We start from the raw sequence: 23,175 nt of genomic DNA, 5'->3' as shown, positions 1-23,175 counted from the left end.
CTTCCCCAGAAGAGATCCCACTGATCCAGATATCGGAAACCCTCCCTCCTACACCATCTATTCAGTCACATGTTCAGCTGCACTATCTTCCTATTTCTAGCCTCACTGGCACGTGGCACAGGGAGTAATCCTGAGATTACAACCCTAGAGGCCCTGTTTTTTAACTTTCTGCCTAACTCCCTGAACTCCCACTGCAGGACCTCGTCACTCTTCCTGCCTATGTTGTTAGTACCAATGTGTACCACGACCTCTGGCTATTCTCCCTCCCCCTTCAGAATGTCCCGTACCCGATCAGAGACATCCTGGCCCCTGGCACCAGGGAGGCAACATGCCATCCTGGTGTCTCTTTCACGACCACAGAAGTGCCTATCTGAGCCCCTGACTATAGAGTACCCTATGACAATTGTTCTTCTGTGCTTTGACCCCACCCCGCTGAACAACAGAGACAGCCGAGGTGCCACTGCTCTGGCTACTGCTGTTGTTTTCCCCTGATAGGCCATCTCCCCCAACAGTATCCAAAATGGTATACCTGTTAGAGGGGGGCACAGCCACAGGGGATTTCTGCACTGACTGCCTGCCCCTTCTTGCGGTCACCCATCTATCTACCTTGGACGTGACCACGTCTGCAAAACTCCTGTCTATGACGCTTTCTGCCACCTGATTGGTCCTATGTGCATCCAACTGCTGCTCCAACCAATCCATGAGGTCTGTGAAGACCTGCAATTGGGTACATTTCCTGCAGATGTAGTTGTCCGGGACACTTGAAGCATCACAGATTTCCCAAATCCCACAGGTGAAGCACTTCACCCCAGCAACTGCCATTTCTAGAACTATTTAATAAATTAATTTAAATCTAATAACTGCTTATTGACTCCTTATTAACTATACGTTCCCTAGGGCTAGATTTCTACTATAAATGCTAAATTCTAAGAACAGTAATCACCTGCTTCTGGTCTTTACTTATTAATTAAGTGATTCATTTATTTGATTTAATTAGTTTAACAATGTTTTAGTTTCAAATTCAGTGTAGACGCTCTACCAGCCAATCAGGTCACAGATTTACCGTCACGCCACTTTTAATTTTTTTTAAAGAGCCAAGGTCCGCCCTCTGACTCTGCTTCCTAGAACTAGGCTGCGAAACCCCGAGGTAAGGTTTTTATACTCACCGCTCTGGAACTCTGCCCTCTGGCTCTGCTGACTGGAACTAGTTTTAATATTTCTATTTTCATTGTCCTTTTTGTTAGAATAATATATTTTTTTTCGAAATGCTATAGGGCCTCTTAAGCTTGACATAGCTTAAGGTCTCGGCATGTCAAATCCGGAACAAAAACAGAAATACCTGGAAAAACTCAGCAGGTCTGGCAGCATCGGCAGAGAAGAACAAAGTTGACGTTTGGAGTCCTCATGACCCTTCAACAGAACTAAGTCAAATCCGGTCCTTGAGAGGGGGTAGTGAAGGGAAGGGGAGAGAGAACTGGAGGGAGTAAGGAAGTGAGATAAAAACAAAAAACTACTGCGGATGCTGGAAATCCAAAACAAAAACAGAATTAACTGGAAAAACTCAGCAGGTCTGGCAGCATCGGTGGAGAAGAAAAGATCATCTTAGCATGTTAGGGTCCCCTTTGTCCTCACTTATCACCCCACCAGCCTCCACATTCAAAGGATCATCCTCCGCCATTTCCGCCAACTCCAGCATGATGCCACCACCAAACATATCTTCCCTTCACCCCCCCTGGCAGCATTCCGTAGGGATCGTTCCCTCTGTGACACCCTGGTCCACTCTTCCATCACCCCCTACTCCTCAACGCCCACCTACGGCACCTCCCCATGCCCATGCAGAAGATGCAACACCTGCCCCTTCATTTCCTCTCTCCTCATTGTCCAAGGGTCCAAACACTCCTTTCAAGTGAAGCAGCATTTCACTTGCATTTCCCCTAACTTAGTCTACTGCATTCGTTACTCCCAATGTGGTCTCCTCTACACTGGAGAGACCAAACGTAAACTGGGCGACCGCTTTGCAGAACACCAGCGTTCTGTCCGCAAGAAAGACCCAAACCTCCCTGTCGCTTGCCATTTTAACACTCCATCCTGGTCTCTTGCCCACATTTTGTCCTTGGCTTGCTGCATTGTTCCAGTGAAGCCCAAAGCAAACTGGAGGAACAGCACCTCATCTTCTGACTAGGCACTTTACAGCCTTCCGGACTGAATATTGAGTTCAACAATCTTAGATCTTGAACTCCCTCCTCCATCCCCACCCCCTTTCCGTTTCTTCCCCCTCCCTTTTGTTTTTTTCCAATAATTTATATAGATTTCTCTTTTCCCACCTATTTCCATTATTTTTAAATCTATACTTTTAATGCCCTGTCAGTCCTCCACCCCACCCCCACTAGAGCTGCACCTTGAGTGTCCTACCATCCATTCTTAATTAGCACATTCTCTTAGATAATATCACCACCTTCAACACCTCTTTGTTCCTTTGTCTGTGACATCTTTTGATTCTCTGCTCCTATCACTGCTTGCTTGTCCCTACAACCAGCTCCCCCCAACTTCTCTCTACCCACCACCACCCCCCCCCCCCCCCCCACCTTAAACCAGCTTATATTTCACCCCTCTCCTAATATCACTCAGTTCTGTTGAAGGGTCATGAGGACTCGAAACGTCAACTCTTTTCTTCTCCGCCGATGCTGCCAGACCTGCTGAGTTTTTCCAGGAAATTCTGTTTTTGTTAAGGAAGCGAGATGTTGAGAGTGGAGAGTCTGAGATCCTTTTCGTGGATCTATCCGGCTAAAATGGGTTTACGATCCTGGGGTGACTCAGTGTTTTTCTGAGCTATTAATGGAAAGAGGATCAAAGTGCAGCCAGACACCATCCGTGTGGAAACCAGGAACTATTACTCAATCCAGTAACTCAATGAAAGACGAAAGTGAAAGCTTCCAGGGACGAGCTGTTATGAACGTACTTGCTTTTTACAGATCTGTTGGAAAAAGGCGGAAAATCTTCGATCAAATTGTGGGAAAGTAAGAGGTGAGTCCCAAATATTTTTTAATTTCAGGGGAAGGGTTCATTCCCAGTGGGATTGGGTGGTTTTTATTCAGGCTGAAAGCTCCCGATCAAATACAAGGAATTGATCGGGGACCTGCTGGAGATTGTCCAGTGAAAAGCTGAAAACTTTCTAAAATGTCTCTAATCACCTTAACAGAGTCTGGAACTGGCTCCTATCAGTATAAGGGAACGGGAGGGAGAGGGAATTTTACACATTAAACCGTCAGAGACAAACACAGCGACCAGGAAGAGAGACGGAAATAAAGAGGAGGAACATAATCTTGTGTCGGCCATTGAGGTGTTTATGTTTGAAGTTAAATAATTCATTGTGGACTGCAGGAGTGGTCGCGAATACCAGTGAAGTGAAAAAGTGATCCATCAGGTGCTTTTGGAGAGTGTGATCCTGCTTCACATTCCGTAACTCCCTCCTCATTGGAACGCTGTGATAAAAATGTATTTTTAAATCTGAATTCAGTTTTTAATTTGGATTTTATTATTGTTCCGATCAGCTGGCAACGGCTTAAAATTCCTAAGTATGCAGCATACTTTTCAACAGAAAAATGCTTAGCTCAAAGAGCAGACAGGCTGGCTGAGAGTCGCTCATAAGTTCAATGATTGTCTTTGTGGGAGGTTCTTTGCTGCTCGCTGCCTTTAAGATTAACTTACACAACACCAAACACAAGCTGTAGCTATTTGTATAAACTGGCTCTCTGTACTGGCAGTGTGGTTTGGATGTTTGGTATTTACAGGGATGGACATGAGGACCCTTATCTATTACCAGATAACCTGTTTGTTGTATGTTTGGTGTCAAATTACATTTTTTCTTCCACTGAAGCCATAATATCTGCTCTGCTTTTTCTCATTTCCCTTTCTACCTATCCTCTTAGATATTCACACACTCTGTATCTCATAAATGTCTTTTACTTCTTTGATTTCTCTTGTGCCTCATTTATCACCTGCAGCTATCACTTCTGCCATTTAATCGTCTTATATCCTCCACTGTTGGACCCTGGTCACTAGTTTGTTTGGACTTATGGATCCGGGCTCCATACTTGTTTTGGGATGGCTGAGTTGGTACAGTAGACAGAGTAGATCAGCAGACAGTCCTTAGGTAGAACACATGCTGTATATTTACAAAGGAACTCAGCAGTTAGAGGTTTTTTTGAAAAATATACTTTATTCATAAAATATCTGGAAGAACATTACAAAACATTTCAAGATCGCCATCACAAAAAGTACAATCAGATTCAACTTTTACACATGGATCACGAGGTGCCTCAATACAATCAATGAATATTACAATCATTTCAATATGGTCATTACAGACAATCAGGCAATGACATTGGAGTTACTAACATACATCATGTTGCACTCTGAGGGCTTCAATACAATTATAATACAATTAGTATTCAATGCATACATTCATTTTGAGCTGTACAGCCCGAGGGGCTCTAAACAGTTCCCAGCCCCTCGGTGCACTGTGGCAGAAAGGTCTTAGACAGCGACCTTTCCTCATTGCGCCTTTGCAGCGGCTGCCCCAAGCTTTAGTGCGTCCCTCAGCACGTAGTCCTGGACCTTGGAATGTGCCAGTCTGCAACACTCGGTTGGGGACAACTCTTTGTGCCGGAAGACCAAGTTTCGGGCAGACCAAAGAGCGTCTTTCACCGAGTTGATGATCCTCCAGCTGCAGCTGATGTCTGTCTCGGTGTATGTCCCTGGGAACAACCTGTAGAGCACAGAGTCCTGTGTCACAGAACTGCTCGGGATGAACCTCAACAGAAACCACTGCATCTCTCTCCAGACCTTCTTTTCAAAGGCACAATCCACAAGGAGATGAACAACGGTCTCGTCCCCACCATAGCCACCTTGAGGGCAACGTGCAGAGGTGGGGTGAGACTCCTGGCGTGTTGGAAGGATCTGACGGGGAGGGCCTTTCTCACCACTAGCCAAGCTACATCTTGGTGCTTGTTGGAAAGTTCTGGCGATGAGGCATTCTGCCAAATGACTTTGACAGTCTGCTCGGGGAACCATCCCACAGGATCCACCCTCTCCTTTTCCTGCAGGGCCTCTAAGACATTACGTGCCGACCACTGCCAGATGGACTTGTGGTCAAAGGTGTTTCTCTGCATACATTTTTCCATAAGGGACAGGTGGTACCCCACGGTCCAACTACTTGGAGCGTTCCGCGGCAGCGTGGCCAGACCCATCCTTTGCAACACCTGTTGTTGCTTCCAACACAAACCCTGTCTCTACATTACAAGCTCTAACTAAAGACTACTGACTATTAGTAGTCTGCGCCAATCTACTATTGGATACTCAGATCATGTGATCTTTCATTGTAACATTCTTCTTAAAGGTATATTACACATCAGATTACCACATCCACCTAATCATTTTCCTGGCTATTTTATTTTCCTGCATGTGTTTTCCTATTTAAGTGATGTTCAACTGCAAGATCCTCCTGTCCTGAGGAAGGGTCATAGAACTGAAATGTTGACCAAATCCTGTTTTCTCCACAAATACTGACTGAGCTGGTGAACATTTCCAGCTTCTGCTTTTGTTTCTGATTTCCAGCATCTGCAGTATTTTACTTTTTTCTCTTAAATTGTTAATTGTGTTCGGCCAAGTAAAGACACATCATTTTCCTAACTTTGAAGACATGAACTTTATTCAATGTGGATTCTATGAAACTGATTTTCTCTTTAAAATGGTCAGTGTGCTGCAAAGATGGCTGCCAAAGGTCAAATGACCTGGCTCGTGTATTCAAAGACTGCATCACTGTCTAACAAGGACAAAAGGATACATTCCAGACTAAGAGGTGTCAACTACACCTATCCTGAGACCATCAGGAGACAATCAGGACACCCTGGTCCACTTCTCTATCACCCCCTACACCTCAACCCCCTCCCACGGCACCTTCCCATGCAACCGCAGAAGGTGTAACACCTGCCCCTTTACTCCCCCCCTCCTCACCGTCCAAGGGCCCAAACACTCCTTTCAAGTGAAGCAGCATTTCATTTGCACTTCCCTCAATTTAGTCTACTGCATTTGCTGCTCCCAATGAGTTTCCTCTACTTTGGAGAGACCAAACGCAGACCGGGTGACCACTTTGTGGAACACCTTCGGTCTGTCCGCAAGCATGACCCAGACCTCCCTGTCGCTTGCCATTTCACCACACCACCCTGCTCTCATGCCCACATGTCCGTCCTTGGCCTGCTGCATTGTTCCAGTGAAGCTCAATGCAAATTGGAGGAACAGCACCTCATCTTCCGACTAGGCACTTTACAGCCTTCCAGACTGAATATTGAGTTCAACAACTTTAGATCATGAACTCTCTCCTCCATCCCCACCCCTTTTTCCCAATAATTTATATATACTTTTCTTTTCCCACCTATTTCCATTATTTTTAAATGTATTTCCATCCATTGTTTTATCTCTACCTTTTTCTTCCCCCTACCCCACCCCCACTAGGGCTATCTACCTTGCTCATCCTGCTGCTTTCTACCCTTAATGTCACCTATTAGCACATTTCTTAGCTAATATCACCACCGTCAACACCTCTTTGTCCTTTTGTCTATGACATCTTTTGGCAATCTCCACTTATCACTGGCCCTCTATCCAGCTCTACTTGTGTCCCCCCCCCCCGTCCCCCCCCCCACTCTATTTCACTTCTCTTCTATTTTTCCTTAGTCCTGTTGAAGAGTCATACGGACTCGAAACGTTAACTGTATTCCTTTCCGCAGATGCTGTCAGACCTGCTGAGTTTTTCCGTATTTTTATTTTTGTTTTTGTTTCAATCAGGAAACATTCCTGAATTGAATGGGTATTTTTGAAACAAAGAAAGTCATTGTGATCCCCTCAGGATGAATGCCTTGGAACAATAAACCAGAATGTGGCTAATCTGCTAAAACAATCCCCTATCACTGTTGCCCTCACACTCCCCCTCCGCGACCCCCACCTTCCCTGTGCAGCTGAGCCACTTGCCGTGCCACGGACTTTGATCTTGCTGCATTCCCCTGAGAAACCATCTCTCCCAGCAGTATACAAAACTGAAAATCTGTTAGAAAGGGAGATGGACCAAGAGGACTCCTGCACTACCTGCTGAGTGTTTTCACTCTGGTGATCACCCATTCCTTTTCTGCCTGTGCACTCTTTACCTGCAGTGTGACAACTGTAAATTCAGACAGCACAGTACATGCTATCCATGAAGATCTCATAATTGCAGATGCTTCATAGTGACTCCATCTGCAGCTCCAGCTCTGAAACATGGATTTTGAGTAGCTGCAGCTGGAAACACTTCCAGCATATGTGGTCGCCCTGGACACCTGACTTCCCACATCGCACAGGAGGAGCATTCCACTTGCCTAGCTGCCCTGCCATGACATATACTTAAAATTACTTTTACTTCTTCTAGTTTAGAGAATATTAAGGACAGAAGAAATACTCATCAGGTCCTACTTACCAAGGCCACCACTCTTCTTTCTGAAGAATTGTCAAAAATGAAAGGGTTCCTCCTTCCCTCTTCACCGAACTCCGTCTCTCACCAAACTTAAACTGAAGCACTCTAATGCAGCCCAAAGCAGCACTCTGATGTAGACAAAATCAGCACTGTTAGATGGTTCGCTTTTGTGCTGTCTGAATCCAGATTCTGAAAACCTGTTTACGCCAGTTAACTAATTAACTAGCTGCAGCTGTAAGCAGAGCCTGAATGAGCCCTGTTTTAAAGCTGGATTAAAAATTACCTTCTCCCAACCCAAAGAGTAACTTTTAGTTAGTTGCTCAATCAATTTAAAACTCATTCATTACAGACAATTAGGAAGGGGACAAGGGTTTCAGCCAGTTCTTTCCCTTACCCTGTCTGCAACAATAGTTTAATTGAATGTGATGGCTTTAGTTTATCACAAACATCTTTGTTATTGTCTCAGATGAGGCTAGCCATGAAGTGTTGACAAGAGAAATACACATTTCGTTGATCGAATATTATTATGAAAGATGCGATCATCTAAAGCCAAACTTGAAATAAAAGACTGTAAAAGAGGTTTGGATCATATTTCTGCTGAAAACTTATAAAATTCAAACCATCATGATACAGATGATCAAAAAAAGGCTTGAGCAGTGAGTTTGATTGACAATTGTGGCCAACACCTTTGAGATGGAAACAAAGTCTTTGGCTATCTGTAACCTGGTTTTGATGACTAGCTTGCTGGCCAGAGATCATTACCTATAACTTTCAAGCGGACGTCGTAAATGAGGGCTATCCCAAAGGTATGCTGGGGAGCCCCCCAATCCACCCCAGAAGTCCCCAAGTAAGGGTTCCACGACATTTGTGCAGGAAGTTCAAACTTTCGATGGGCAATTTCCCTGCATTGGGAACATCCAGAAGTATGATATAAATCACAAAACTTCAGATGGTTCCAACTGTCTTACAGTCATAGTTACTCAAGTTAGAAGAATTAAAACCACTTCCAACTTCTGGGTAACAAAAGTACTGTCCACACCACCCCCCCACCACCCCACCTCTCTGTGTCACCACCTCTCTTTTCTCTAGTGGCTCTCCACAGTCATTCAGTTGGGTGAGACTGTACTCATGTGGTTCCATTCTCATCTATCTAATTGTAGCCAGAGAGTTCTTTGCAAAAGCTTCTCTTTCCACTCCCTCACTGTTACCTCTGCTCTCTCCCAAAGATTGACCCTTGGCTCCCTCTTATTTAGGTTCCTAAGAAATATGAGCAAGAGTAGGTCATTCAGCCTGGCAAAACTGCTCTGCCATGCAATAAAATCATGGCTAATTTGATTGTGGCCTTAATTCCACTTTCCTGTTTGTCCCACATAACCCTTGACTCCCTTGTCAGTCAAAAATATGTCTAACTCAGCCTCGTGTATATTCAGTGACCCACCCTCGCTGCTTTCTGTGGAAGAGAATTCCAAATGACCCTCAGGGAAGAAATTTCTCCTCGTCGCCGACTTAAATGGGCAATCCCTTAGTTTTTAGCTCTGCCTCAGTTCAATATTCCCCCCCCACCCCACAAAATAAAACATCTCAGCATTTACCCTGTCAAGCTCCCTCGGTATCTTATATGTTTCAGTAAGATCACCTCTTATTCTTCTAAATTCCAATGAGCATGGGCACAACCTGCTCAGCCTTTCCTCATGAGATGACCCCTTCATCCCAGGAATCAGCTCAGTGAATCTTCTCTGAGTGGGTTCCATTGCAAGTATATCCCCCCTCAAATAAGGAGAGCAAATCTGTAGACAGTACCCCACGTTCAGTATCACCCGCCTTGCAATAAATGCCAATATTCCATTTGCCTTCCTAATTATGCACTGTACCTGCACGCTGACTTTTTTTGATTCATGCACAAGGACACCCGGATCCCTCTGTACGGTAGCATTCTCCAGTCTCCTTCCATTTAAATAATATTCTGCTTTTCTATTCTACCTGCCAAAATGGACAACCTCACATTTTCCCATATCATACTCCATTTGCCAAAATTTTGCCCACTCACTTAACCTAACTATATCCCTTTGTAAACTTCTTGTATCCTCCTTACAACATGCTTTCCTACCTATATTTGTATCATTAGCAAGTTTGGTTACAATACAATCAGTCTCTTTATCTAATCATTAATGTAGACTGTGAATAGTTGCAGCCTCAGCCCTGATCCCTGCGATTCTCCACTAGTTACATTTTGCCAACCTGAAAATGATCCATTTATCACTCACTATTTCCTGTTAGTTAGTTAATCTCTATCCATGCTACTATTTCACCCCAACACCATGAGCTCTTGTTTGCACAAAAACCTGTTATGTGGCACCTTATTGAATACCTTTTGGAAATCCAAATTCCTTGGATCCCTTTTGTCCGGCCTGCTTGTTACATCTTCAAAGAACTCTAATAAATTTCTGAAAAGAGAGACATGTTGACGAAGATTTTCGTCTTGCACTCATCAGGATAAATACAAGATTGCCAATTTCAAGCTATCACAACAATTGCAGGGGGAAAGGGTGCTGATTGACTTACCAACCAACCACTATCCTTTTCTCCTGCAGTATAAATTGTTGTGATCAATTAAGTAGACATTCAATTCTCCCAGAATCAGTCTAAATGCTTGTTAACCTTCAAGGATTCACCTCTGTTCTTTTCCTTTCTCAGCTAGGTACCTTCTAACCCCAGAACCGTCCTTCACTGTGTCACGATCCTTGGGGAGACCCCAGGATGTGGCGGGGCGGGGGGGTGGGGGGGTAGATCTGGTTAGGGACCAATAACTTTTATCTCCTTTAAACAAAATGTTGAGATTCAAGACACCTGCTTTGGAATAAAGCCACAAGATTCATGGGTTTTGAACAAACTTTGCTATACAAGTTCTGAAAGATAAAACAATTTATAATATGTATCTTGCACTCTAACATTCAGCATAAGTATGAGGTACATGTGAATTAGCAGGCAACTATGGTCGAACACAGCACACCAGAGTAAATGACAGATGCAACCAAGACAGAGTCCATGGATTTCCTAAGAACCCACCACTAAGCATCAAGTCAAACAATTTCATTAAAGTAAATGCAAAATATTGCGGATACTGGAAATCTGAAATAAAAACAAAGTGCTGGAAAAACTCAGCAGGTCTGGCAGCATCCGTGGAGAGAGAAAAACAGTTAATGTTTGCAGTCCTGTGACTTTCTCAGAGCGAAAGAGAATGTGATGGATTTTATACTGTTTAAGTGGGGGTGGAACAAAATTAAAGGTCAGGGATAGGTGAGAGCTCAGGAGAGGTTGACAAAGATGTCATGGACACAGGATAAAGGGGATGTTAATGGTAGTGTTAAAGACTAAAGAAGGTGCTGAGAGTGGCATAAAGGTAAGATAGCAGAATGTGTTAATAGCACAAAGGTCAGTGTGCTGTGAAAGCACATACTAGGAACAAGTAACGGACGGCTCTGTGGGGAGAGGGTTGGGGGCGCGGTTGAGGATAAAGGATGAAAAATATACAGAAAAAAATAAATAAATACAAATTTTAAAATTGGATTTAAAAAGCAGTCAAGATGAAGGAAGGAGTTCATGATATGAAGCTGTTGAACTCAATGTTAAGTCCGGAAGACTGTAAAGTGCCCAGAAGGAAGACGAGGTGCTGTTCCTTAAATTTGCGTTGGGCTTCACTGGAACATTGCAACAGGCCAAGGATGAATATGTGGGCATGAGAACAAGATGTGCTGAAGTGGCAAGCAATAGGAAGGTCTGGATCATGCTTGCTGCATGAGCAAAGCTGGAGGGGAAAATTCCACCCATTGTGTCTAGTTTTGGGCACCACACTTTGGGAAGAATATGAAGGCATTAGAAAAGATTTACGTAAATGGTTCCATGGAGGACAAACTTCTTCAATTAGGAAAACAAATGGTCTGAGAGCTGCTGGTTTACGGTGCTTCTGAATTTTGTGTCATCTGCAGATTTTGAAATTGTGTCTTGTAAACCCTAAGTCCAAGTCATTGATGTAAATCAGAAACATGACTGTTCCTGGTACTGAACCTTGGAGACTGCTAGCATAAACCTCCCTCAAGTCTGAAAAACAGACATTCATTGCGACTCTGTTTTCAAACCCTTAGTTAATTTTGTATCTATGCTGCGGCTGCCCCTTTTATCACATGGGTTTCAATTTTCTAACAAGCCTAATCTGTGGTAATTTATCAAACAACTTTTGAAAGATGTGTACAAAACATCAACTGCATTGTCTTCATCCACCCTCTTTGTTTCCTCATCCAAAAGCTCAATCCCATTTGCAAAACAGGAGAACCAGCATGGATTTCTTATTAGTGAAAGCTTGTCCAGGTGGCCATTAACTTCTTCCTCCTGGATTCGCTGCCCATGCTAAACTGACTGGCCTGTAATTGTTAGGTTTCTCTTTTTTATTGAACAAGGGTAACATTTGCAATCTTCCAGTCCTTTGATGCCACATACCTAGCTCAACTGGAAGATTGTGGCCAGGACCTAAGCAATTTCTACAACAGCACAAAGGTAAAATACTGCAGATGCTGGAAAACCGAAATAAAAAGTGTGGGGACATGTCAGGGAAATTTTTTTGCTCTGTTTTTAAGATTTTTTTATTGTGGAGCCGATCTCCTTGAGGCAGCATTTAGCCTCAGGGAGATGAGTGCACTCTCTTGCGTACATGCGCGAAAGAGCGCACATTCGGCTCAGGGAATCCCCCCCGCCCACACAAGGAGCGCATAGCGCTTCCTTGCGGATGTCATGCTGGGCAGGTCTTAATTGGGCCGCCCACGTAAAATGGCAGCATGCTCTCAATCGGGGGCGCCGATCGGAGGCGTACCTCCATGCTCCTGCTCCTGAATTTCCCCCGCGCCCCCCCAGATGGGGGGGAAATTCTCCCCTTGGCATAAGTAGTGCACAGACTGTTTAACAGTGGTATAATAGATATAACATGAGATTTGTGACAAATATCTATCACTTCTCTCCTTCTCAGGTAAATCTTCTGCTAAGATCTCAAGATGAAACAGGTTCACCACATTGTGTTGTTACTACTTGTGATTCTGGATTCAACATATGGTAAGGAATATTATAACATGTTTAGTAACCCTCCCATGGTGTTACAATAATTTAGAAGATTCTTTTATAACAATAGCACAATTTATGCAAGATAGGGGATGATGTCTCGGTCATTGATACAGCAATTCTATAAATCCAATTCCATTTTCATTAATCATATTTTGGAATTTTTCCATTGAAGCTTTGAGAATTCCACTTCATAATTCTGGTCATTATTGTGTGAAAACTCTGAACGATTGGCCTTTGTATGTATTAATATAAATATTTTTTCAATACTGGAGAGATTTTAGTGGTTAAGTTTAAAATTGACCTGATATGAATCCCAGCATAAAGGACATTAGAATTGTTTTATCACTTGACAGAATAAATGTGATAGATATGACTGAGGAAACATTATGCACATCAAAGTTATTCTTTCTTTGTGATGATTCAATTACACTCTCGTTTTAATCAAAGATGGACATCAATATATAATATTTAAGAAATGAACTTTGATGCAATTAAGATAATTCATTAGAAGGCAGTTGAATCAAACAATCTGATAGGAAAACAATGTGATCAAGTGTAGCCAATAACTCTGAAAAAAGATATGGATGTATCACAAAGGACTGGCAAGATGCAAGGCTGGCAAAACCATAGCAACAGTTATCATGACTGGCGAGCAAGAGCTTAACAATGTTATCAGAATTGGCTAGATGTGAAAGTGAATTCCTGACTTTTTTTCTTAGTTCTGTTGAAGAGTCATACGGACTCGAAACGTTAACTGTGTTCCTCTCCGCAGATGCTGTCAGACCTGCTGAGTTTTTCCAGGTATTTTTATTTTTGTTTTTGTTTTGGATTTCCAGCATCCGCAGTTTTTTGCTTTTATCCTGACTGTTCCTGTTCATTTCCCTTTAGAAGTAGTATCTGGTCATCCCTTTAGAGAATTTGTATTCAGATGATTACAATGAGATAAGATTAAAGTTCAGTTCATTTCATATTTTTGCACGGAGTCCTGAATGTCCCAAATATTTCTGTTGCATAAATTTAATAACTTCATTGCAAACATTGAGAATTTGTTTATGTGAATTTGTTTTTTAAAAATGGAAAATCTAGCACTGTTCTCTCTCAGGCTCTCTTGCCCTATCTTCTGCTGTTATTATGAGGTTATTGTAGAATTAAGTAAAGTTACTACCTATTTTAATGAATTTGAATTTTACCTTCTTTGTTACATTATTGTATACCAGTATTGTGAAAGTCCTTATGGGAAAAATGTTGGCGCTGCTTTTTTTTGTGTTCAGTCAGACTTCCACGATTACTCTAGTGCAACCCATGGGAAACTGGCAAGGACCTGGTGATGCCAGCTTCCCGCTGATTCCAAGATTTCTTGGTTGAACAAGGAATGGAATCTCTATTTCCCCTGTGACATTCAGGGAGCAGAGACTTCCTGCAACATAGTTTCCTGTTTCAGCCAAAGATATGTTACTGGAAGCCAGTACATACAGTGAGATGAAGCATACCACTGTTCAAATGGGTGCAAGTGGATTGAATCAGGAGAGCCTGATTCTCTCCTGATGCCTTTGGGCTCTTAGACTGTGTGCAAAGCATATATATGAAGATGTTAGCAATTGGCAGAGCAGGTGAAGGGCCCATGCTTACCGTTTCCCTTCCTGGCTTTGACCTTTGCCATCAGTTCTCATAATGGTTTTCCAGGGATGTTAAAAGTTCATCAGCTGATTCCTGTGACTCTTTTCAGTATCCATGCTCCATGCATCTAAACAAAAAATAAACATTCATGGGGCGTGGGCTTTACTGGCTGGGCCAGCATTTATTGCCCGTCCCTGGTTGCCCTTCTGAAGGTGGTGGTGAGCTGCCTTCTTGAACCACTGCAGTCCATGTGGTGTAGGCACACCCACAATGCTGTTAGGAAGGGAGTTCCAGGGTTTTGGCCCAGTGACAGTGAAGGGACAGCAGCGATATATTTCCAAGTCAGGATGGTGAGTGGCTTGGAGGGGAACTTCCAGTTGGTGGTGTTCCTATCAAACTGCTATCCTTGTCATTCTAGATGGTAGTGGTTGTGGGTTGGAAAGTGCTGTCGAAGGAGCCTTGATGAATTCCCGCAGTGCATCTGCCAATCAAGCAAGCTGCTTTGTCCTGGATGGTGTCAAGCATCATGAGTGTTGTGGGAGCTACACTCATCCAGGCAAGTGGGGAGTATTCCATCACACTCCTGACTTGCACCTTATAGATGGTGGACAGGCTTTGGAGAGTCAGGAGATGAGTTAATCGTCGCACGATTCCTAGCCTCTGACCTGTTCTTGTAGCCACAGTATTTATATGGCTTGTCCAGTTCAATTTTTGGCCAGTGGTAACCCCCAGGATGTTGATAGTGGGGGATTCAGTGATGGTAATGCCATTGGATATCAAGGGGTGATGGTTGGGCTCTCTCCTGTTGAAGATGGTCATTGCCTGGCACTTGTGTGGCATGAACGTTACTTGCCACTTGTCAGCCCAAGTCTGCGTATTGTCCAGGTCTTGCTGCATTTGGACATGGACTGCTTCAGTATCTTGTCGCGAATGGCGCTGAACATTATGCAACCTTCACTTCTGACCTTATGATGGAAGGACAGTCACTGATGCACTGACACCCCTGAGAAACTCCTGCAGTGATGTCCTGGAGCTGAGATGACTCACCTCCAACAACCACAACCATCTAGGTATGACTCCGACCAGCAGAGAATTTTGTTCCTGATTCCCATTGACTTGAGTTTTGCTAGAGCTCCTTGATGCCATACTCAGTCCAATGCGAGCTTCAAGTCAAGGGCAGTCACTCTTACCTCACCTCGGGAGTTCAGCTCTTCAGTCCATGTTTGAACCAAGACTATGAGGTCAGGAGCGGAGTGGCCCTGGCGGAATCCAAACTGGGCATCAGTGAACAAGTTATTGCTAACCAAGTGCCGCTTAATAACACTGTTGATGACCCCTTCTATCATTTTACTGATAATAGGTCATTAATTGGCTGGTTTGGATTTGTCCTGCTTTTAGCGTACAGGACATACCTGGGCAATTTTTCACATAGCCGGGTAGGTGCCTGTGTTGTAGCTGTACTGGAAGAGTTTGGCTAGGGGCGCGGCAAGTTCTGGAGCACACACCTTCAGTACTATTGCCAGAATATTGTCACGGCCCATAGTCTTTGCAGTATCCAGTGCCTTCATCTGTTTCTTGATATCACATGGAATGAATTTGATTGGCCGAAGACTAGAATCTGTGATGCTGGGGACCTCCGGAGGAGGCCGAGTTGGATCATCCATTCGGCACTTCTGGCTGAAGATGGTAGCAAATGTTTCAGCCTTATCTTTTGCACTGATGTGCTGGGCTCCACCGTCATTGAGGATGGGGATATTTGTGTAGCCTCCTCCTCCAGTGAGTTGTTTAATTGTGCACGACCATTCACGACTGGATGTGGCAGGAGTGCAGAGCTTAGATTTGATCCGTTGGTTGTGGGATTGCTTAGCTCTGTCTATCATTTGCTGCTTATGCTGTTAGGCACACAAACAGTCCTGTGCTGTAGCTTCACCAGGTTGACACCTCAGTTTTAGGTATGCCTGGTGTTGCTCTTGGCTTGTCCTCCTGCACTCTTCGTTGATCCCCTGGCTTGATGGTAATGGTAGAGTGGGGATATGCTGGGCCATGAGGTTACAGATTGTGTTTGAGTACAATTCTGCTGCTGCTGATGGCCCACAGCGCCTCATAGATGCCCAGTCTTGAGTTGCTAAATCTGTTCGAAATCTATCCCATTTAGCACAGTGGTAGTGCCACACAACACAATGGAGGGTATCCTCAATGTGAATGGGACTTTGTCTGCACAATGTGCGGTGGTCACTCCTACCGATGCATCTGCGGCAGGCAGGTTGGTGAGGATGAGGTCAAGTATGTTTTTCCCTCTTGGTGGTTCACTCAATGCCTGCCGCAGACCCAGTCTAGCAGCTTTGTCCTTTAGGACTTGGCCAGCTTGGTCAGCAGAGGTGCTACCAAGCCACTCCTGGTGATGGGCATTGAACTCCCCCACCCAGAGTACTTTGAGCCCTTGCTACCCTCTGTGCTTCCTCAAAGTGGTGTTCAGCTTTGAGGAGTACTGATTCATCAGCTGAGGGAGGGTGGTAAGTGATAATCAGCAGGAGGTTTCCTTGTCCATGTTTGATCCGATGCCATGAGACTTCATGGGGTCCGGAGTTGATGTTGAGGGCTCCTAGGGCAACTCCCTCCTGACTGTACACCACTGTGCCACCACCTCTGCTGGGTCTGTCCTGCCGGTGGGACTGGGCATACCCAGGGATGGTGATGGTAGTGTCTGGTGCATTATCTGTAAGGTATGATTCCGTGAGGATGACTATGCCAGGCTATTGCTTGACTGGTCTGTGAGACAGCTCTCCCAATTTTGGCACTATCCCCCAGAAGTTTGTAAGGAGGACTTTGCAGGGTTGACAGGGCTGAGTTTGCCGTTGTTATTTCCGGTGCCTAGGTTGATGCCTGGTGCTCCGTCCGGTTTCATTCCTTTTTTGTGACTGTAGCGATTTTATGCAATGAGTGTCTTGCTAGGCCATTTCAGAGGGCATTTAAGAGTCAATCACATTGCTGTGGGTCTGGAGTCACATGTAGACCAGACCACGTAAGTATGACAGATTTCCTTCCCTGAAGGACATTAGTGAACCAGAGGGGTTTTTACAGCAATCAACAATGGTTTCATGGTCAGGATCTGACAAGCCAGGTTCCACCCTGGGATCTGACTTATCCAGTAGTAACATCAGCTGGGATCATAACACTTGCTACACATAATTTGTAGGGAGCTCATTTATTGAACAGGAATTCTTTGGCTCTGTTTCCCTGCCCATCGGTTCGGTAATTTGTCTTCACATGACTGTCTTCAGATAATTGTAGAACGAACAGTCCAATAGACCAGGCTGTGGGCTGTAAACTGCCAAGTGCATTTAATAAACTATAAATAGATAAGTGAACAGTGGCAATGACACAAGTAGATTGACAGCAATTACACACTTATAATAAATATAAAGTAACCAACAGTTACAGAACAGAATCATAGAATTGTTATGGTGTAGAAGGAAGCCATTCAGCCCATTGTGTCTGCACAGCTCTCTGAGCATTTTAACTTTGTGCCAATCTCCTGCCTTTTCCCTGTAACTCTAAACCCTACATCTCCTTTGTTAAAATTCAGTCTGAACTAGCAGTTTACTATTCACTTTCCAGGGTTTCACTGTGTGCACTCACTCACTCACTCACTTTCTCACAGACATGGCAACAAGACATAATATGATTCGGCAGAGTCAACACGAATTGTGAAAGGAAAATTGTGTTTGACAATGGGATAGTATTTTGAGGATATAACTTGTGGAATAGAAAAGGGGGAACAGTGGATGCAGTGTATTTAGATTTTCAAAATGCATTGGATAAGGTGCCACACAAGAATTTATTACACAAAATTAGAACTTCTGGGATTCAACAGGAATGATGAACTCTGCAGTTTGCAAAAATCTTGTATTTTTCAGACATCCCCTTGCTAAAGTGAAACTAAGATAACTCTAGAAAGTGGGGTGTAATTGAATTTCCTGGCTCTGAGGTCATTTCTGAAAAGTGACCCAGTGAGTTGAGGTTGCAATGGAAATGAAAGTTAGGTAACCAGAAAAGGCAAAGAGAACCTTTGGGATTACTGAGTTTCAGCCTGTTGTGCTGCAGGAGAACATGGACTCCTGGACAAAAATAAAAATACCTGGAAAAATTCAGCAGGTCTGACAGTATCTGCGGAGAGGAACAGAGTTAACGTTTCAAGTCCATATGACTAAGAGGACTAAGGAAAAATAGAAGAGAGGTGAAATATAAGCTGGTTCCGGAGCTCTTGTTGAAGCAAGGCATGAGCCAGCTAAAAGGCACTGAATCTATAAGCGTGTGAACAGCTCAGAAATGCTAAGGAGCTGGGTGTTTTCCCAGAAGTGACCAGACCATGAACTGGATTGTTGTTGGTTGGTCCATTGAATAGGAACTCTGGCATCTGGGCCATCAGGACTGTTGTGACCCTATAGAGAGAGGGCTCTTAAAAGTGCATCTTCTTGGTGTTAAAAAGTATCCGGGGAACTTGGATGGAATTAAGCTACCGGTAAAAATGACTCGAGGGCCAAATCCAGTGAGTGGGAAAAATGAGAGACCCTAGGTACAGGAGACAGAGGTTAAAGAGGTTTGAGGTTTGAGATTGCATGTAGTGCCACATATGTGCTGGGAGTATCAAGGAGACAGTTGTGAGAGCTATCTTTGTCATGTTGACTATTTAAAGTGAAATTTATTGTTTCTGTTGAAGTACCATTTGCTTGTTGAAACATGCTTGATTTATGTTAATATTGGGTTTGATTGTTACAGTGAAAGTTTTAAAAAGTGAAATTTAGTCCATTGATTCCTTCTGTCAGGGTCATTTGGGGATTCCTTTCTTTTAAGGTTATTAGCCTCTATCGGGATCATAATACAGGACATTTCACAGAATATTGACATTTAAATAAAAGTTAAACAACCCCCAGAAATCTATTTGAATCAATAACTTGCTTAGTTCATATTTTTTTTACAAGTACAGTTCTGGAGGAATTGTATATTGTACCAGAGTTTTATATTTTACATGATCAGCTGCCTTAAATATAATTTTTGTTCTGTGGGTTACATGAATAATCAATTTTATTTTTGAATGTTCTTATTCACTAGGTAAATTTCTCGTACTTGGACCTGATGATCCTGTTGTCGCCATTGCAGGTGAAGATGCTCTATTGGAATGTCAACTTGTACCAGATATATCTGCCAGCAACATGGTGGTGCAATGGTTTAAATCAGGTCTTGATTCACCAGTACATGTGTACAGAAACGGGGAAGATGACATTGTTGCTCAACACAGGGGTTACAGAGGAAGGACTGAACTGTTGAAATATGAACTGACCAAAGGAACCATTTCCCTTAGAATAAAGAACACAACAATATTTGATGAAGGGAAATACAGATGTTTAGTTGCTGACAGAACTGTTTCTGAAGAAACTGCAGTCATACTGAAAGTTGTAGGTTAGTAAATATGTAATTACATATTTCTGTCTTTTAAAAACATGTTTCAATTACAAATAGTTTAAAACTAGATGTCTTTAGCAGTTGGTATACCTTCATAATAAATAGGAGCAGGAGTGTATCATATGACTCTTCAAGCCTGCACCACCATTCAGTAAGATTATGGCTGATCTTCTGTCTTAACTCCACTTTCACGCCCACTCCCCATATCCTTTCATTCTCTTAAAGAAAAATAAATTGATCAGCTCCAGCCTTGAATAAACTCAATTGTGGAGCATTTACAACCCCCAGGATGGGGAGCCCCTGAGCGTAAAAATTTCTCCTCATCTCTGTCCTAAATAATCAAACTCTTAAACGCTGAGACTGTGCCCTCATATTCTAGATTTGCCAGCCAGGGAAACCAGCCTCTCAGTCTACCTTTTCAAACCCCTTCAGAATCTTGTATGTTTTAATGAGATAAGCTCTCATTCTTCTAAATGCTAGAGTGTATAGTTCCAATTTACTTTTTCTCTAATCAAACGAAAACCTTCTCATTCTCGGAACCAATCTAGTGAACCTTTGCTGTAACTCATCCAAGGCAAATATTTCCTTCCTTAATTCTCTTCAGTCCCTCAGGATCGAGGATGATTTGTTTCCACCTCGGTTCGATGGGCTGTGAAATGGCTGATAAGTCTAATGTGTGATCTGCAGACTCTGCCACATGTGGGGCAGATGGTGCTTGGAGGGTTGTTTGGAGGTTTGTGCATCTTCCTCCAATGCCTTGAATTCACCTTTGCACATTCTCAACGAAATCTCTCAATGTGTTCAGTGCAGTCCATGTGGTTTAGATACACCCCCAATGGCTATTAGGAAGGGAGTTCCATGGTTTTGACCCTGAATGTACCTTCTCCATTTTGGTCAATCACAAGTCAAGTCTCCCATGAGTTGGTGGAGATGTTTGACCTCTTCAGTTTGCTTTGAGGACATCCCTAAAGTGTTTCGGCTGTCTTCCTGGGATTCTTCTGATGTGATCAAGTTCTGAATGGAGCAATTGCTTTGGGAGTCTTGTGCCAGGCATACGAATGACATGTCCTGCCCAGCGGAGCTGGTTTTGAATGATTAGCACCTTGATGCTAGGTGAGTTGGCCTGGGAGCAGATGCTCTGTGGGACTGCTTTTCTTGCCACTGGGTTTGGAGGATATTGCAAGCATATCGGAGCACAGTGATCACTATTGCCCAATATAAGAGCAGGCCAGAAGCTAGGATTCCTGCGACGTGTAACTCACCTACTGATTTCCCAAAGCCTGTCCACCATCAGCAAGGCACAGGTCAGGGGTGTGTTGGAATACTCCCCACTTACCTGGATGAGTGCAGCTCCCACAACACTCAAGAAGCTTGAGACTATCCAGGATAAAGCAGCCCACATGAATGGCATGACATCCATAAACATTCACTCCCTCCACCACTGACACACAGTAGCAGCAGTGTACTACAAGATGCACTGCAGGAATTCACTAAGGCTCCTTAGACAGCATCTTCCATACCCACGATCACTACCATCTAAAAGGACAAGGGCAGCAGATAGGTGGGAACACCACCATTTGGAAGTTCCCCTCCAAATCACTCACCACCTGACTTGGAAATATATCACGGTTCTTTCACTGTTGCTGGGTCAAAACCCTGGAACTCCCTTCCTAAAAGCACTGGGGGTATACCAACACCACATGGACTGCATGTGGTTCAAGAAGGCAGCTCACCACCACCTTCTCAAGGGCAGCTAGGGATGGGCAATAAATGCTGGCCCAGCGAGCAAAGCCCACTTCCCATGAATGAATTTTTAAAAACCACGCTCTTAGTCTTGGATTTGAGACCCTGGACTTCAAATATGTTTATCTTCAGTTGACCAAAAGCTGAGCTGACACATTGGAGGTGATGATGAATTTAATCACCTATGTCTGCCTTCATCAAGAGGAGGCTCAAAAGATTTGGAAAAAGGTTCACGTTTTCCAGCATCTCACTGTTGATCTTAATCGGCGGGGAGGTATTTTGCTTGGAGGCTTTTTCTTTTATTCATTCATAGGGTGTGGGCATCACTGGCTAGACCAGCATTTATTAACCATTCCTAATTGCCCTTGAGAACATGGTGGTGAGCTGCCTCCTTGAACTATGATATGATATAGGTACACTCACAGTGCTGCTAGGGAGGGAGTTCCAGGATTTTGATCCAGCGACAGTGACATCAAAGTCAGGATGGTTAGTGGCTTGGAGGGGAACTTCCAGGTGGTGGTGTTCCCTTGTATCTGCTCCCCTTGTCCTTCTAGATGGTAGTGGTCGTGAGTTTGGAAGGTGCTGTCTAAAGAACCTTGGTGAGTTCTTGCAGTGCATCTTGTAGATGGTACACACTGCTGCCATTGTGCTCCTGTAACTTCCACTCTCACTTCCTTCAATATCCTTTGATGCATCTCATCCGGTCCTGGTACCTTGTCAACTTTAAGTCCCCACAGTTTATCCAATACCTCCTCCTTATCAATTTTGAGCCCTTCTATTGACTAAGAGTTTCCTCCTCTGACACTATGGCCTTGGTAACATCTGCTTCCTTGGTAAAGACATATGCAGAGTATTTTTTTAACACCTCAGCCATGCCCTCTGCCTCCATGTGTAAATCCCCTTTTTGATCCCTAATTGGCCCTACTTCTCCTTTTGCCACCCTTATACTATTTATGTGCCTATAGAAGACTTTGGGGTTCCCCTTTATGTTGGCTGCCAGTCTTTTCTCATAATCCCTTTTTTGTTTCTTTTATTTGCTTTCTCATGTCTCCTCTGAACCTTCTGTATTCAGCTTGGTCCTCAGATGTATTTTCTACCTGACATCTGTCATAGGCCCACTTTTTCTTCTTTATCTTAATTTCTATGTCCTTTTTCATCCAGTGAGCTCTGAATTTGTTTGCCCTACTTTTCTCTTCTGAGGGATTATACCTTGACTGTGCCCAAACCATTTCTTCTTTGAAGGTAGCCCATTGTTTAGCTACAGTTTTTCCCACCACCCTTTTTGTTCCAGTCTATCAGGCCCAGCTCTGTTCTTGCCCCATTGAAGTCTGCTCTCCCGCAGTTAATTATTCTTACTCTGGATTTCCTGTTGTCTTTTTCTACCGTCGCCCTAAACCTTATGATACAATGATCACTGTCTCCTAAATGTTCTCCCACTGACACTTAATCTACTTGGTCAACATCATTTCCAAGAGCCAGGTCTAGCAGTGCCTCCTTTCTTGTTGGACTGGACACATACTACTGTAGAAAATGAACACTCTCTAGGAACTCTTGCTCCTCTGCAGACTTTACACTACCTCTATCCCAGTCCATATTCGAGTAACTAAAGTCCCCGATTATAACTACTCTATAATGTTTCCACCTATGTGTAATTTCCCTGCAGGTTTGCTCCACTACATCCTTCCCACTAGTTGGTGGCTTAAAGACTATACCAAGCAATGTAATTGCACCCTTTGACTATG

The 23,175-nt window shown here is 43.6% G+C and overlaps 1 protein-coding gene across 4 annotated transcripts in view; it reads left to right on the top strand.

Moving 5' to 3' along the window:
• The first annotated feature begins 1,099 nt into the window (after positions 1-1,099).
• LOC144695631 (butyrophilin subfamily 1 member A1-like) overlaps positions 1,100-23,175 on the top strand; it is an 84,530-nt gene continuing 62,454 nt past the window's right edge. For 3 of the 4 annotated variants that reach the window (XM_078566539.1, XM_078566538.1, XM_078566536.1), the window contains exons 1-3: positions 2,733-3,024; positions 12,519-12,601; positions 19,340-19,687. In XM_078566539.1, the coding sequence (XP_078422665.1) occupies positions 12,544-12,601; positions 19,340-19,687 (406 nt within the window). In that variant the 5' untranslated portion in view covers positions 2,733-3,024; positions 12,519-12,543. Of the gene's footprint in view, positions 1,148-2,732; positions 3,025-12,518; positions 12,602-19,339; positions 19,688-23,175 lie in introns of those variants that run through there. The other variant, XM_078566537.1, reaches the window with a different exon arrangement.

This window comes from Cetorhinus maximus, chromosome 21, assembly GCF_964194155.1.
Source record: "Cetorhinus maximus chromosome 21, sCetMax3.hap1.1, whole genome shotgun sequence".
In the NCBI taxonomy this organism is placed as follows: domain Eukaryota; kingdom Metazoa; phylum Chordata; class Chondrichthyes; order Lamniformes; family Cetorhinidae; genus Cetorhinus; species Cetorhinus maximus.
This window is presented reverse-complemented; position numbering and strand designations above follow the sequence as displayed.